The sequence below is a fragment of the Elephas maximus genome, chromosome 21, assembly GCF_024166365.1.
Source record: "Elephas maximus indicus isolate mEleMax1 chromosome 21, mEleMax1 primary haplotype, whole genome shotgun sequence".
NCBI classification, from domain to species: Eukaryota; Metazoa; Chordata; class Mammalia; order Proboscidea; family Elephantidae; genus Elephas; species Elephas maximus.
In genome coordinates, this window is record NC_064839.1 from 58,919,666 (window position 1) to 58,934,901 (window position 15,236).

Sequence of the window (15,236 nt, forward strand, 5' to 3'; positions counted from 1 at the left end):
AGGAGCCCAACAGACATGGAGGGTTGATATTATCAGTTCCTACCAAGTTGGTTCCAAATAATGATGACTTTATACATAAGAGAATAAAATGTTGCCCAGCTCTGTGCCATCTCCATGATCATTGGTATGTTTGAGTTCATCATTGGGGCTACTGTGGCAATCCATCCCACCTCATTTTTCCTGACCCACTACTTTACCCTCCTTTTTGCTGACGTTTAACATTACCAAAAATGACATCCTTTTCCAGTGACTTGTCTGTCTTCCTGGTGAACATAGAGGGTAGAAGCCATAAAAATGGTATTTCAACTCTATGCAAGGCAGAAAGAAGGGCAAGGATGAAACACAGTGCAACACCACAGTATACGCTGAATATTCTGTGGAGAGAAGTATATGTTATAGTATGACTGAAACAGTGTAGAAAACACACATATCTTTGCATGGTGGTAAAGTTTGGATTGAGAATTAAGATTTTACTGAAAGGTTACTGATAAAAGAAGTTTCAAATTTCAAGAATTAAAAATTGAATTGAATCTCTTTTATCAGTTAATCCATGTATAGTGAGAGAAACCAGGAATTTACAAGGAAAAAACAATAATGGTTCTAGGATAAGACATTTGTCAAAGGCAGGAAACATCAAGGTTAAAAAGAAACCTTGGCCTTCCTCTGCATCTGTTCTGAGATGAGCCCTAGTTTCTGCACATCCTGAGTGCAGGAGAAAGGAAAGGATGAAGGGAGAGAGAGAGAGGAAACAAACGAAGTAAGCACCCAGGGGTGGGAAAAAAACATATATATATGGAGCTGGGGGAACCAGCCTTTGGGGTAGGGCTGAACTGGGGTGGCCACGAGCTGGTGTTTCACTTGCTGCACAGAACAGCATGGCCCATCACAAAAGTGCAGAGACAGTGCAGGGCCGAGGTGTGAGGGAGAAGAAAAAGGGAGAAAAAGAAAGATAAAGAAATATTTTTCAAATATGGTGCTGAGGGAACAGGCCATTGGGGCTGGGGCTGGGGCAGACACCGGGAAACCATGTGCCAGAGGCTTTCTAGCTGAGCTGTGTGGCCAGTAGAGGAGGGGAGGAAATGGCTTCTGAGGATAGGTGGGCAGGAGAAAAGAAAGGAAGGAAGGGAGAGGGAACAAAATCAAATATGGTACTGGGGGAACCAGCCGTTGGGGCGGGGTGGAGCTGGGGTGGTGTCAATCTGATTTCTCTTGCCCAGCATTGTGTCAAGGTCTGTCAAGAAGGGGTAGAGACATCACAATTTCCAGGTTAATTCATCTCACACATTCAAGACCTTGTCTGGGGTCTTGAATCCAGGGTATACATAGCTGGTGAAAGTATATCCCAAAGCCCTGCAGGAGACCTCACTGATGACCCATGCTTCCTCACCTCACCCAGAGGCTGCAACAGATGGACCTGGGAGAGACCACCTTTGGAGAGAAGGTAGCTACTGCCACCAAGAAGAGGATACCCCAGCTCCAGTCCATGGGAGACAGATATGCTTTCACAGGCTTCTTAGGGTGAGAGGTGTGGTTACTTGGTGATGCTCTGTGGGAGCACAAACATATCAATATTTAACTCAATAGACCTTATATTGTTTGAATATTCAAGAGGCAGAATATTTCATAGCTCAATACATGGCCCAGCCTTAGAAGAAGATAGAAGTTACAGGGACCATGCAGCAATGAAGTTATGAGTGTACAAGTTATCATCCTTGTTGATAAATGTGTACCCTGTTTGTTTCCAAATACTGTGCAAACATAGGCCTTCCTGCTGAGGGGTGCAGCACCCACAGGGATGCTTCTTCTTGTGACTGCAATTTTGTTGGTACACAGCCACCCAGACCTTTTCGTAGACCCATCGGGGGCTATGATGCTGACAGGTGTATCTTAGGGCACCAAGCCCAGCCCATGAGTCACTCTAAGACAAGGACACTTGTTATTGCACATGAGTGTCCTGCAGGATTCCTGTGCAGCTGTAGAATCTGCTCCTCACTCTGAGACAATTCCCTCAGGTTTCTGGCTGGCTTTCCTGAGCTCACAGGCTGTTCAGCAAAGACTCTTGCTTCTCAGACCATCGCTCTGCTGAGTGATCAAGGGCTGTGTTTCTGATTCCACTGGTAATAGGAATTGTATGGGGTTATCGCTAAACTCACATCTTTTAAAACCTTTCCAAAGAACCTGTGTTTTCAGTTGCTTTGTGTCTCATTCCCAGACTCCACAAAATTTATGTATTTTTTGTTCAGATCCATTGCGCCCCAACTATACTGATTTCTAATCAGCTTGAATCCATGCACCTGCCACCAACTCTGACCCACCCCCTTCCTTTCACACACCCATCACATGCAGCATAACCTAGCTTTGACATCTAAGTGTCTTGTTCCTGGGATCAGCGTATCTTCCAAAATTATGGCTCCACGGAATTAATGATACCATCCTGTTTTCTGCTCCTCATTATTCAGATATCTATAACCCATGCCTGCAGTTGACTCTGACCTATAGTGACCTGTCTGACAGAGTAAACTGCCCCATAAGCTTTCAAAGTCTGTCATTTTACTGAAGCAGACTTCCACATCTTTCTCCCTAGAAGCATCTGGTGGTTTTGAACCACTGCCCTTATGGTTAGCAGCCAAGCACACTTAATGCCTGTGCAACCAGGGCTTCTTAAGATATTTGGAAGTACTGGAAAATCACCTTTTAAAATGTGGTGCTAATTATGTTATTGAGTTAAGTAAACATTCCCAATGAAATAGAATATTTGTAAACATATCAGCAGGCCTTCTTAAATTCTGGATTTTCTTATTTTTTTAAAGGGAAACCCAGGTGCTCAGAGGAAACCTCTCGCCAGTCTTCCTCTACCCTGATCCTTGACCTGCTCCCCTGAAATAGTGGGTCCTGAGCACCCCCTGCATTTCCCTTGCGCTCCCAGCAGGGCAGCTATGTCTGCTCACCTGCCTTTCTCTGACAGTGCCTCTGGCTCAGTATTAAACGGCTGTGCTTTTGACTTCCAACTCATCTTTCAGTGACACCATATGCATTTAATATAATCTCCTGAAACAGTGAATTGTTCTTTGTAACCCTGTGAACTCTGCACACTGATCAAAGACCAAGTTTTAGGACACCTCCAAAAGCCCCATCCTTGCAACTTCCAGAGGCACTGACAAAAGAGTTTTCCCATGAAGAATGCAGAAACACTTGGGGATGTCAGGGAGTCTCTATTCTCCTTTAGATAATTGTAGTTGAGTTGAAGTTACATCAGATAATACTTGCATTTGCAAACCCATAAGGTTAAAATATACATACTTCTATTATTCCAATAGCACACACACACACACATGCACACAAACACACTGGTTAATTTTTACAACTATATCCCAATATGTCCTTTCTTCTTTTGTTCACAATATGACCAGTGTTCCCTGCCCCTGCACTGACTATGGACTTGGGTGTGTGATAAGCTTTGGAAAACAGGACAAAAGCAAACACAATACAGGTAGACGCACGGATAGTGCACACATGCTGAGGTTATCTGTTTCCTAAAAGCCTAGGGGTTTGCAGATGCCACCATGGAAAAGAACCAGGCTTAGCCATGGAGATTCAGAAACACATTGCTGAGCCTTTCTCAGTCAGTGCACACAGTGCTGAGCCAACCCCAGGGGTACGTGAGGGTCACACTGGACCACGTCTCACGAGACTTACCATCTTCAGTGGGCCCAAAGCCCTAGGGAAGATACACGGAGAGCCCTGTTGGTGATCACTTCCAGCAGCAGGAGCTGATGGCAAAAGAGGAACGAGAAAATGAGCATGGTGGAAGACACCTGTACTCCTTGGCCTAAATAGAATAACACAGGACTCTGAGCTTGATGGTGCACATTCAGGAGGCCTGGGTGTCCTCTGGTGGGGAGTATTACTAGATGTTGGTTTTTATGTGGCAAGTATGTATGTGTGTTTCTGCATGTTAAGTGTTGGAGAAAGGTTTCCACAAAATTTGAACAAATATTCATAGGAAAGAATTATTATGTTTGTGGAAAAGTATGCCACTCTCCCACTGTGACAATCAAAAATGTCTACAGGAACTACCACCAGTCTCATGGGGGCAAAATATGTGAACACTCATCAACATGTACAGCACGACCTGGATCATCACTAGTGAAAGGTACTACATGAAGGAAGACTGAGGGGCACTCACCTGGGTGAAAAAATGGGGTTTCACCTGAGAGTGCAGGACAGATTTGAGGATCAACAGCAGAATAGTTTAAGATACTAAGTTTTTCTAAACTTGGCAACTAACAGCACTACCTGGTAACCTCAATAGCAAACAGGCCTCGTCAAGAAACGTTACTGTGGAACTTGCCCTGGGGCACATGCAGAAAAACAGACAAGATGACTCTGTTAAAATAAAAAGTTTGGTGTTCAGATCAGGAAAGGTCCCTAGAATCATGTTGCATGTAGGTCCCTGAGGACATGCTGACTGAATGGGGGAAACCACAGCTTCTGAGAGGAACCCTTCCCCCTCTTCCTTTGCACCTGCTCCTCAGAGGATTCCTATACTACTCAGTGGGTACTCAGCACCCCCTAGAGCTCGGTCCCTCCTGTCTCCAGGAGAGAGTTTTGTGCCTGGGCTCCCAAATGACTTCATTTCACTGTGTCGCTTGCACAGTACTACATGGCTGTGTCCTCTCTTCTCAGGCTGTCCATTTGCAGGTACACTGTGTTCTCAGAGTTATTTCTGGAGATGGTGAACCAGCCCTTCACGGAGTCCGCGTGGTATTTTTTACCTCCACTATACTGTACAAATGCCACCCATTCCGGCCCCTTCCCGGGATACTGACAGATCCAGTTCATGTCATAATTGCTGAATGTAAAACCAGAAGCTACACAGGAGAGCTTCAGGGAGCCCCCAGGTTTTCTAAGGTCTCCTACGGACTCCACCAGCTGCACCTCACAATGGACACCTGCAAAGAAGAAAAAAAAGAAAGAAAATGGACACGCACACTGGATTCAGGAAGCCCATTCTCTCTGCACACTTGCACATTCAACATGCATCACTCCCTTATATCTCCAACAATTACCTTGCAGAAGGATGAGAAGATATCCCCAGATCTGTTTAAACTTCATGGTATGGCCACTAGGCTCACTGATGCTTGGGCACAGCAAATCAAATGGGACTGGGCTTCTCTCAGGGCTGCGGGGACAGGTTCTGTGAGGGTTTTTATGAGACAAGAGTGGGACCCTATTTACATGTCTCCCGCCAGTAGGGGGTTGTATGATGCGAGTGCCATACACAGAGTGGTTCTTCTGGATAGACAAGTACCATGGACAGAAGGTGGGAGGAGTATGTGTGGAAACAATCAGGGCAGTAGACATATATTGAGCTTTTCTTTATGCATGAAACTATGGTAAGTAGGTACCCTTATTACCTTATTTAATGTTCTCAACCATTTAGTGAAGTTTTCATTACTCTAGGTCCTCCACATACAGATGGGAAAGCTGAAGTTATGCTCAGAGAAGTTAAAACACTCGCCCCTCTCTGCAAAGTTAAGAGTTGGAATAGCTATCACCGGACTTCAGTCAGTCAATACCCTCAATATTGTCCATGGACAAGTCCAATCCCAAGCTAGTCACCATTTATATAACCTTACACAATGTTCATTCCTTCGTAATTTTACTCCACACGTTTTCTTATAATAAGGTATTATTTTTGGTGCAAATATACATAGCAAAACTAATACCTATTCAACAATTTCTACATGTACAATTCAGTGGCATTCATCACATTCTTCAAGTCATCCAACCATTCTCACTATCCTTTTCCAAATTCTTCCTGTACCATAAACACAAAATCACTACCCCTAAACTTCTCATCTAATCTTTCTAGTTGTCAATTTTTTCACAAATAGATAATTCTTTAAATAGTGCCCTGCTCAAGGCTGACATTCTTTACAAATTAAGTTAAACATTTGATTGGTTTAAAAATACTGAAGGAGGGCGGAGCCAAGATGGCGGACTAGGCAGACGCTACCTCGGATCCCTCTTACAACAAAGACATGGAAAAACAAGTGAATCGATCACATACATAACAATCTACGAACCCTGAACAACAAACACAGATTTAGAGACGGAGAACGAACTAATACGGGGAAGCAGCGATTGTTTCCAGAGCCTGGAGCCAGCATACCAGTCAGGTACGGCACAAGCACAGAGACCTGCTCCACCCCCCTGAACTAACCCCGGGAGGGGGACTAGCCGGTTCCACGGGCGGCGTGGGACGCAGCCGTTAGGAGAAGTCCCCGGGAGGCAGTGACTGATCTTGGAGCAGAAAGAGTAGCATCCGAGCCGGGGAACCGTCCCACAGGGATTTGGACTGCACGCAGGTACGCCATAAACACGGAGAGTTGCTCCACCCCCTGAACTAACCCCGGGAAGGTGACCATCCGGGTCGCGCAGGCGGCGTGGGACGCAGCCGGTAGGAGAAGTCCCCGGGAGGCAGCGACTGGTATTGGAGCGGGGAGAACAGCGTTCCAGCCGGGACACTCGGTCGCGGCACAAGCACGGGGAGCTACTCCACCCATCTGAACTAACCCCGGGAGGGGGCCCACCTGGTTCACGGGGGCGGCACGGCCACGCGGCTGGAGGGACGAGAAGTCCCCGGGAGGCAGCGACTGATTTTGGAGTCGAGAGTGCACCGTCCCAGTAGGGGAGCCTTGACGCTGGCCGTGGGGCTGGAAGCGGAGGATCTGACCGTGACTCCAGCGGGCCAGACCCCCCGGGGGCAATCTCCACACAGACAGCACACATAGGCGACGCGCCCGCGGGAATCTCAGATATAAGAGTCATTCCAAGCAAGACAAGCAACTCTGGCTATATTCTGAGGTGCTACTCTCCTATCTCTCTGTTCCCTCCCCCACCCTCCCCAGGCGGCTTCATTAACATCTGAATAGCCTGAGCCAGAGGGAGAACTCTGATAGGGATCTGACTGCAGTTTTTTTTTAGCGGATTTTCTGGAAAAACTAGTTTCCCAGTGATGGCTCGGAGACAACAATCCATATCAAACCACTTAAAGAAGCAGACCGTGACAGCTTCTCCAACTCCCCAAACAAAAGAATCAAAATCTTTCCCAAATGAAGATACAATTTTGGAATTATCAGATACAGAATATAAAAAACTAATTTACAGAATGCTTAATGATATCACAAATGAAATTAGGATATCTGCAGAAAAAGCCAAGGAACACACTGATAAAACTGTTGAAGAACTCAAAAAGATTATTCAAGAACATACTGGAAAAATTAATAAGTTGCAAGAATCCATAGACAGACAACATGTAGAAATCCAAAAGATTAACAATAAAATAACAGAATTAGACAACACACTAGGAAGTCAGAGGAGCAGACTCGAGCAATTAGAATGCAGACTGGGACATCTGGAGGACCAGGGAATCAACACCAACATAGCTGAAAAAAAATCAGATAAAAGAATTAAAAAAAATGAAGAAACCCTAAGAATTATGTGGGACTCTATCAAGAAGGATAACCTGCGGGTGATTGGAGTCCCAGAACAGGGAGGGGGGACAGAAAACACAGAGAAAATAGTTGAAGAACTTCTGACAGAAAACTTCCCTGACATCATGAAAGACGAAAGGATATCTATCCAAGATGCTCATCGAACCCCATTTAAGATTGATCCAAAAAGAAAAACACCAAGACATATTATCATCAAACTCACCAAAACCAAAGATAAACAGAAAATTTTAAAAGCAGCCAGGGAGAAAAGAAAGGTTTCCTTCAAGGGAGAATCAATAAGAATATGTTCTGACTACTCAGCAGAAACCATGCAGGCAAGAAGGGAATGGGACGACATATACAGAACACTGAAGGAGAAGAACTGCCAACCAAGGATCATATATCCAGCAAAACTCTCTCTGAAATATGAAGGCGAAATTAAGATATTTACAGACAAACACAAGTTTAGAGAATTTGCAAAAACCAAACCAAAGCTACAAGAAATACTAAAGGATATTGTTTGGTCAGAGAACCAATAATATCAGATATCAGCACAACACAAGGTCACAAAACAGAACGTCCTGATATCAACTCAAATAGGGAAATCACAAAAACAAACAAATTAAGATTAATTAAAAAAAAATACACATAACAGGGAATCATGGAAGTCAATAGGTAAAAGATCACAATAATCAAAAAGAGGGACTAAATACAGGAGGCATTGAACTGCCATATGGAGAGTGATACAAGGCGATATAGAACAATACAAGTTAGGTTTTTACTTAGAAAAATAGGGGTATATAATGAGGTAACCACAAAAAGGTATAACAACTCTATAACTCAAGACAAAAACCAAGAAAAACGTAACGACTCAACTAACATAAAGTCAAACACTATGAAAGTGAGGATCTCACAATTTACTAAGAAAAACGCCTCAGCACAAAAAAGTATGTGGAAAAATGAAATTGTCAACAACACACATAAAAAGGCATCAAAATGACAGCACTAAAAACTTATTTATCTATAATTACCCTGAATGTAAATGGACTAAATGCACCAATAAAGAGACAGAGAGTCACAGACTGGATAAAGAAACACGATCCATCTATATGCTGCCTACAAGAGACACACCTTAGACTTAGAGACACAAACAAACTAAAACTCAAAGGATGGAAAAAAGTATATCAAGCAAACAATAAGCAAAAAAGAAGAGGAGTAGCAATATTAATTTCTGACAAAATAGACTTTAGACTTAAATCCACCACAAAGGATAAAGAAGGACACTATATAATGATAAAAGGGACAATTGATCAGGAAGACATAACCATATTAAATATTTACGCACCCAATGACAGGGCTGCAAGATATATAAATCAAATTTTAACAGAACTGAAAAGCGAGATAGATACCTCCACAATTATAGTAGGAGACTTCAACACACCCCTTTCGGAGAAGGACAGGACATCCAGTAAGAAGCTCAACAGAGACACGGAAGATCTAATTACAACAATCAACCAACTTGACCTCATTGACTTATACAGAACTCTCCACCCAACTGCTGCAAAATATACTTTTTTTTCTAGCGCACATGGAACATTCTCTAGAATAGACCACATATTAGGTCATAAAACAAACCTTTGCAGAGTCCAAAACATCGAAATATTACAAAGCATCTTCTCAGACCACAAGGCAATAAAACTAGAGATCAATAACAGAAGAACGAGGGAAAAGAAATCAAATACTTGGAAAATGAACAATACCCTCCTGAAAAAAGACTGGGTTATAGAAGACATCAAGGAGGGAATAAGGAAATTCATAGAAAGCAACGAGAATGAAAATACTTCCTATCAAAACCTCTGGGACACAGCAAAAGCAGTGCTCAGAGGTCAATTTATATCAATAAATGCACACATACAAAAAGAAGAAAGAGCCAAAATCAGAGAACTGTCCCTACAACTTGAACAAATAGAAAGTGAGCAACAAAAGAATCCATCAGGCACCAGAAGAAAACAAATAATAAAAATTAGAGCTGAACTAAATGAATTAGAGAACAGAAAAACAATTGAAAGAATTAACAAAGCCAAAAGCTGGTTCTTTGAAAAAATTAACAAAATTGATAAACCATTGGCTAGACTGACTAAAGAAATACAGGAAAGGAAACAAATAACCCGAATAAGAAATGAGAAGGACCACATCACAACAGAACCAAATGAAATTAAAAGAATCATTTCAGATTATTATGAAAAATTGTACTCTAACAAATTTGAAAACCTAGAAGAAATGGATGAATTCCTTGAAAAACACTACCTACCTAAACTAACACATTCAGAAGCAGAACAACTAAATAGACCCATAACAAAAAAAGAGATTGAAACAGTAATCAAAAAACTCCCAACAAAAAAAAGTCCTGGCCCGGACGGCTTCACTGCAGAGTTCTACCAAATTTTCAGAGAAGAGTTAACACCACTACTACTAAAGGTATTCCAAAGCATAGAAAATGACGGAATACTACCCAACTCATTCTATGAAGCCACCATCTCCCTGATACCAAAACCAGGTAAAGACATTACAAAAAAAGAAAATTATAGACCTATATCCCTCATGAACATTGATGCAAAAATCCTCAACAAAATTCTAGCCAATAGAATCCAACAACACATCAAAAAAATAATTCACCCTGATCAAGTGGGATTTATACCAGGCATGCAAGGCTGGTTTAATATCAGAAAAACCATTAATGTAATCCATCACATAAATAAAACAAAAGACAAAAACCACATGATCTTATCAATTGATGCAGAAAAGGCATTTGACAAAGTCCAACACCCATTTATGATAAAAACTCTTACCAAAATAGGAATTGAAGGAAAATTCCTCAACATAATAAAGGGCATCTATGCAAAGCCAACAGCCAATATCACTCTAAATGGAGAGAACCTGAAAGCATTTCCCTTGAGAACGGGAACCAGACAAGGATGCCCTTTATCACCGCTCTTATTCAACATCGTGTTGGAAGTCTTAGCCAGGGCAATCAGGCTAGACAAAGAAATAAAAGGTATCCGGATTGGCAAGGAAGAAGTAAAGTTATCACTATTTGCAGATGACATGATTATATACACAGAAAACCCTAAGGAATCCTCCAGAAAACTACTGAAACTAATAGAAGAGTTTGGCAGAGTCTCAGGTTATAAAATAAACATACAAAAATCACTTGGATTCCTCTACATCAACAAAAAGAACACCGAAGAGGAAATAACCAAATCAATACCATTCACGGTAGCCCCCAAGAAGATAAGATACTTAGGAATAAATCTTACCAAGGATGTAAAAGACCTATACAAAGAAAACTACAAAGCTCTACTACAAGAAATTCAAAAGGACATACTTAAGTGGAAAAACATACCTTGCTCATGGATAGGAAGACTTAACATAGTAAAAATGTCTATTCTACCAAAAGCCATCTATACATTTAACGCACTTCCGATCCAAATTCCAATGTCATATTTTAAGGGGATAGAGAAACAAATCACCAATTTCATATGGAAGGGAAAGAAGCCCCGGATAAGCAAAGCACTACTGAAAAAGAAGAAGAAAGTGGGAGGCCTCACCTTACCTGACTTCAGAACCTATTATACAGCCACAGTAGTCAAAACAGCCTGGTATTGGTACAACAACAGACACATAGACCAATGGAACAGAATTGAGAACCCAGACATAGATCCATCCACGTATGAGCAGCTGATATTTGACAAAGGACCAGTGTCAATTAACTGGGGAAAAGACAGCCTTTTTAACAAATGGTGCTGGCATAACTGGATATCCATTTGCAAAAAAATGAAACAGGACCCATACCTCACACCATGCACAAAAACTAACTCCAAGTGGATCAAAGACCTAAACATAAAGACTAAAACGATAAAGATCATGGAAGAAAAAATTGGGAGAACCCTAGGAGCCCTAATACAAGGTATAAACAGAATACAAAACATTACCAAAAATGATGAAGAGAAACCCGATAACTGGGAGCTCCTAAAAATCAAACACCTATGCTCATCTAAAGACTTCACCAAAAGAGTAAAAAGACCACCTACAGATTGGGAAAGAATTTTCAGCTATGACATCTCCGACCAGCGCCTGATCTCTAAAATCTACATGATTCTGTCAAAACTCAACCACAAAAAGACAAACAACCCAATCAAGAAGTGGGCAAAGGATATGAACACACATTTCTCTAAAGAAGATATTCAGGCAGCCAACAGATACATGAGAAAATGCTCTCGATCATTAGCCATTAGAGAAATGCAAATTAAAACTACGATGAGATTCCATCTCACACCAGCAAGGCTGGCATTAATCCAAAAAACACAAAATAATAAATGTTGGAGAGGCTGCGGAGAGATTGGAACTCTCATACACTGCTGGTGGGAATGTAAAATGGTACAACCACTTTGGAAATCTATCTGGCGTTATCTTAAACAGTTAGAAATAGAACTACCATACAACCCAGAAATCCCACTCCTCGGAATATACCCTAGAGATACAAGAGCCTTCATACAAACAGATATATGCACACCCATGTTTATTGCAGCTCTGTTTACAATAGCAAAAAGTTGGAAGCAACCAAGGTGTCCATCAACGGATGAATGGGTAAATAAATTGTGGTATATTCACACAATGGAATACTACGCATCGATAAAGAACAGTGACGAATCTCTGAAACATTTCATAACATGGAGGAACCTGGAAGGCATTATGCTGAGCGAAATGAGTCAGAGGCAAAAGGACAAATACTGTATAAGACCACTATTATAAGATCTTGAGAAATAGTAAACCTGAGAAGAACACATACTTTTGTGGTTACGAGGGGGGGAGGGAGGGAGGGTGGGAGAGGGTTTTTTTTATTGATTAATCAGTAGATAAGAACTGCTTTAGGTGAAGGGAAAGACAACACTCAATACATGGAAGGTCAGCTCAATTGGACTGGACCAAAAGCAAAGAAGTTTCCGGGATAAAATGAATGCTTCAAAGGTCAGCGGAGCAAGCGCGGGGGTCTGGGGAACATGGTTTGCGGGGACTTCTAAGTCAATTGGCAAAATAATTCTATTATGAAATCATTCTGCATCCCACTTTGAAATGTGGCGTCTGGGGTCTTAAATGCTAACAAGCAGCCATCTAAGATGCAGCAATTGGTCTCAACCCACCTGGAGCAAAGGAAAATGAAGAACACCAAGCCCACATGACAACTAAGAGCCCAAGAGACAGAAAGGGCCACATGAACAAGAGACCTACATCATCCTGAGACCAGAAGAACTAGTTGGTGCCCGGCCACAATCGATGACTGCCCTGACAGGGAGCTCAGCAGAGGACCCCTGAGGGAGCAGGAGAGCAGTGGGATGCAGACCCCAAATTCTCATAAGAAGACCAAACTTAATGGTCTGACTGAGACTGGAGGAATCCCGGCGGCCATGCTCTCCAGACCTTCTGTTGACACAGGACAGGAACCATCCCTGAAGACAACTCATCAGACATGAAAGGGACTGGTCAGCGGGTGGGAGAGAGACGCTGATGAAGAGTGAGCTAATTATATCAGGTGTACACTTGAGATTGTGTTGGCAACTCTTGTCTGGAGGGGGGATGGGAGGATAGAGAGAGAGGGAAGCCGGCAAAATTGTCAAGAAAGGAGAGACTGAAAGGGCTGACTCAAGACGGGGAGAGCAAGTGGGAGTAGGGAGTGAGATGTATGTAAACTTATATGTGACAGACTGATTGGATTTGTAAACGTTCACTTGAAGCTTAATAAAAGTTATTATAAAAAAAAAAAAAATACTGAAGGAGATAGTTTTGGTTTAAGGTTTACTTTAGAAGTGGAATATATTTAATCCAGGTGTTTTTCATACAGTTCATATGAAGAACATCACAAGTGCCTAAGTTCTTGTGTGACACAATATTTAAGTTCACATCAAGGACAAGGCAGAACATAATTTGCTAAGGAACAAATTCATTTGAAGGGGTTTTTGCTGCCCAGTAATGTGATTCCAGCTTTGGATACTGTCATGAATTGAATTGTGTCCCCAAAAATAAGGGGTAACTTGGCTAGGCCATGATTTCCAGTATTGTGTGGTTGTCCTCTGTTTTGTGATCTGACATAATTACCCTCAATTTTGTAATGTATTGTAAATCCTTACCTCTATGTGTTAACTGGGCTATGTTAATGAGGATTAGATTATGTCAGTTATGTTAATGAGGCAGGACAAGGGTGGGATGCAACACCCTTACTCAGGTCACAGACCTGATGAGAAGTAAGAGGAGTTTCCCTGGGGCATGGCCTGTATCACCTTTAATCTTACAAGAGGTAAAAGGAGAGAGGAGCTGGCAAAGATTGAGGGGCCTCAGTATCATCAAGAAAGAAGAGCTGGGAGCAGAGTGCATCCTTTGGACCCAGATCCCTGAGATGAGAAACTACTATAACTGGGAAAGATTAATGCCAAGACACATGGAGATCTCCAAGAAATGCAGGACCAAAAGATGTTCAAAGGAGACGAGGGCCTCCCCTCAAGGTCCCCTACAGCTGGCACTCTGAATTTGGACCTCAAACCTCCTAAACCAGGAGAGAATGAATTTCTGTTTGTTAAAGTCACCTACTTATGATATTTCTATTATAGAAACACTAGACAGCTAAGACAGATCCTAAGCTGCACTGTTGCAAAAAAGACAATGGGAACATAACATGGACGATGTACCTCAGTTCAATAGAGGACCCTCTGTGTGTGTGTGTGTGTGAGAGAGAGAGAGAGAGAGAAAGCGTCTGAGGCATGGACGACATGATATGCAATAGTCATTATTTATTTATTTCCAATTTCTTACATTAAGTACGTTGTCCTGCTCTTGATGGCCACATAGGACAGAAAGAACAAAGTGAGACATCTGTCACTATACTTAAGGCCATGCCAGGATTTCTTCTGTCTTCCTCCATTTTCCTAAACACCTGGAGGCTCTACATGGCTGGGGAGGGAACTAAATCTGTGGACTGGGAATCCTAAAGTAGTCTGGGTGAGGAGGGATTGTTGTATTCTCAGGCACTTAGAAAAAATAATGTGTTATCAATTGAATTCTGTTCCCAAAAATACATATTGAATTCTCAATCTTTCTATCTGTGGATGTAACCATGAATCAAAATAGTTTTGTGTGTGTGTGTCTATGTGTTTTTGTGTGTGCATGTGTGTTAATGATGTAATAACAATGTAGGGCAGATCCTAACCGTAATCCTTTCTGAGTTATACAAAGACCAGAATAGACACAGAGACACACAGTGTGTAGGAGAGACTTCCTGTGAGGATCAATATATAATATACCAAATTAAACTGGGGATTTTAAGAATTCTTATTAATATATTAAAAGTTCTGCATGAAGTGGTAGGCTGACTTCAGGATCCAACAGGGAACTTCAGGAGAATGATGAAAAGTACAAGGAAAGAGCAAATTGAATGCAAGAAATTTTGATAAACAGCAAGACAGTAACAAATGAATAGCACTTTCAATAAGCTGAACCACAGACTCAACACAGTTGTCAAAGGTAAATGTGAACTTTAAACTGCCTGACGGAAATTACCTAGACCAAATTGCAAAGGGAAAAGATTCAGGAAAATGGAACAGCACATCCAAGAGCTAGGGGCAATACGAAATGGCACAAATATGTATAAATGGTATAGAAAAGGAGAAGAAAGAGAGAGCGGGGAGG

General features: G+C 41.9%; 2 gene segments (V, D, J or C); both read right to left on the reverse strand.

The window, feature by feature from the left end:
• The window catches only part of LOC126064609 (immunoglobulin heavy variable 4-59-like), a 75,299-nt gene that overhangs the window by 27,154 nt on the left and 32,909 nt on the right, over positions 1-15,236 (reverse strand).
• Positions 4,660-5,165, reverse strand: LOC126064709 (immunoglobulin heavy variable 3-23-like). The segment is given in 2 exon segments: positions 4,660-4,952; positions 5,070-5,165. Coding segments are annotated over 2 exon segments (339 nt in total).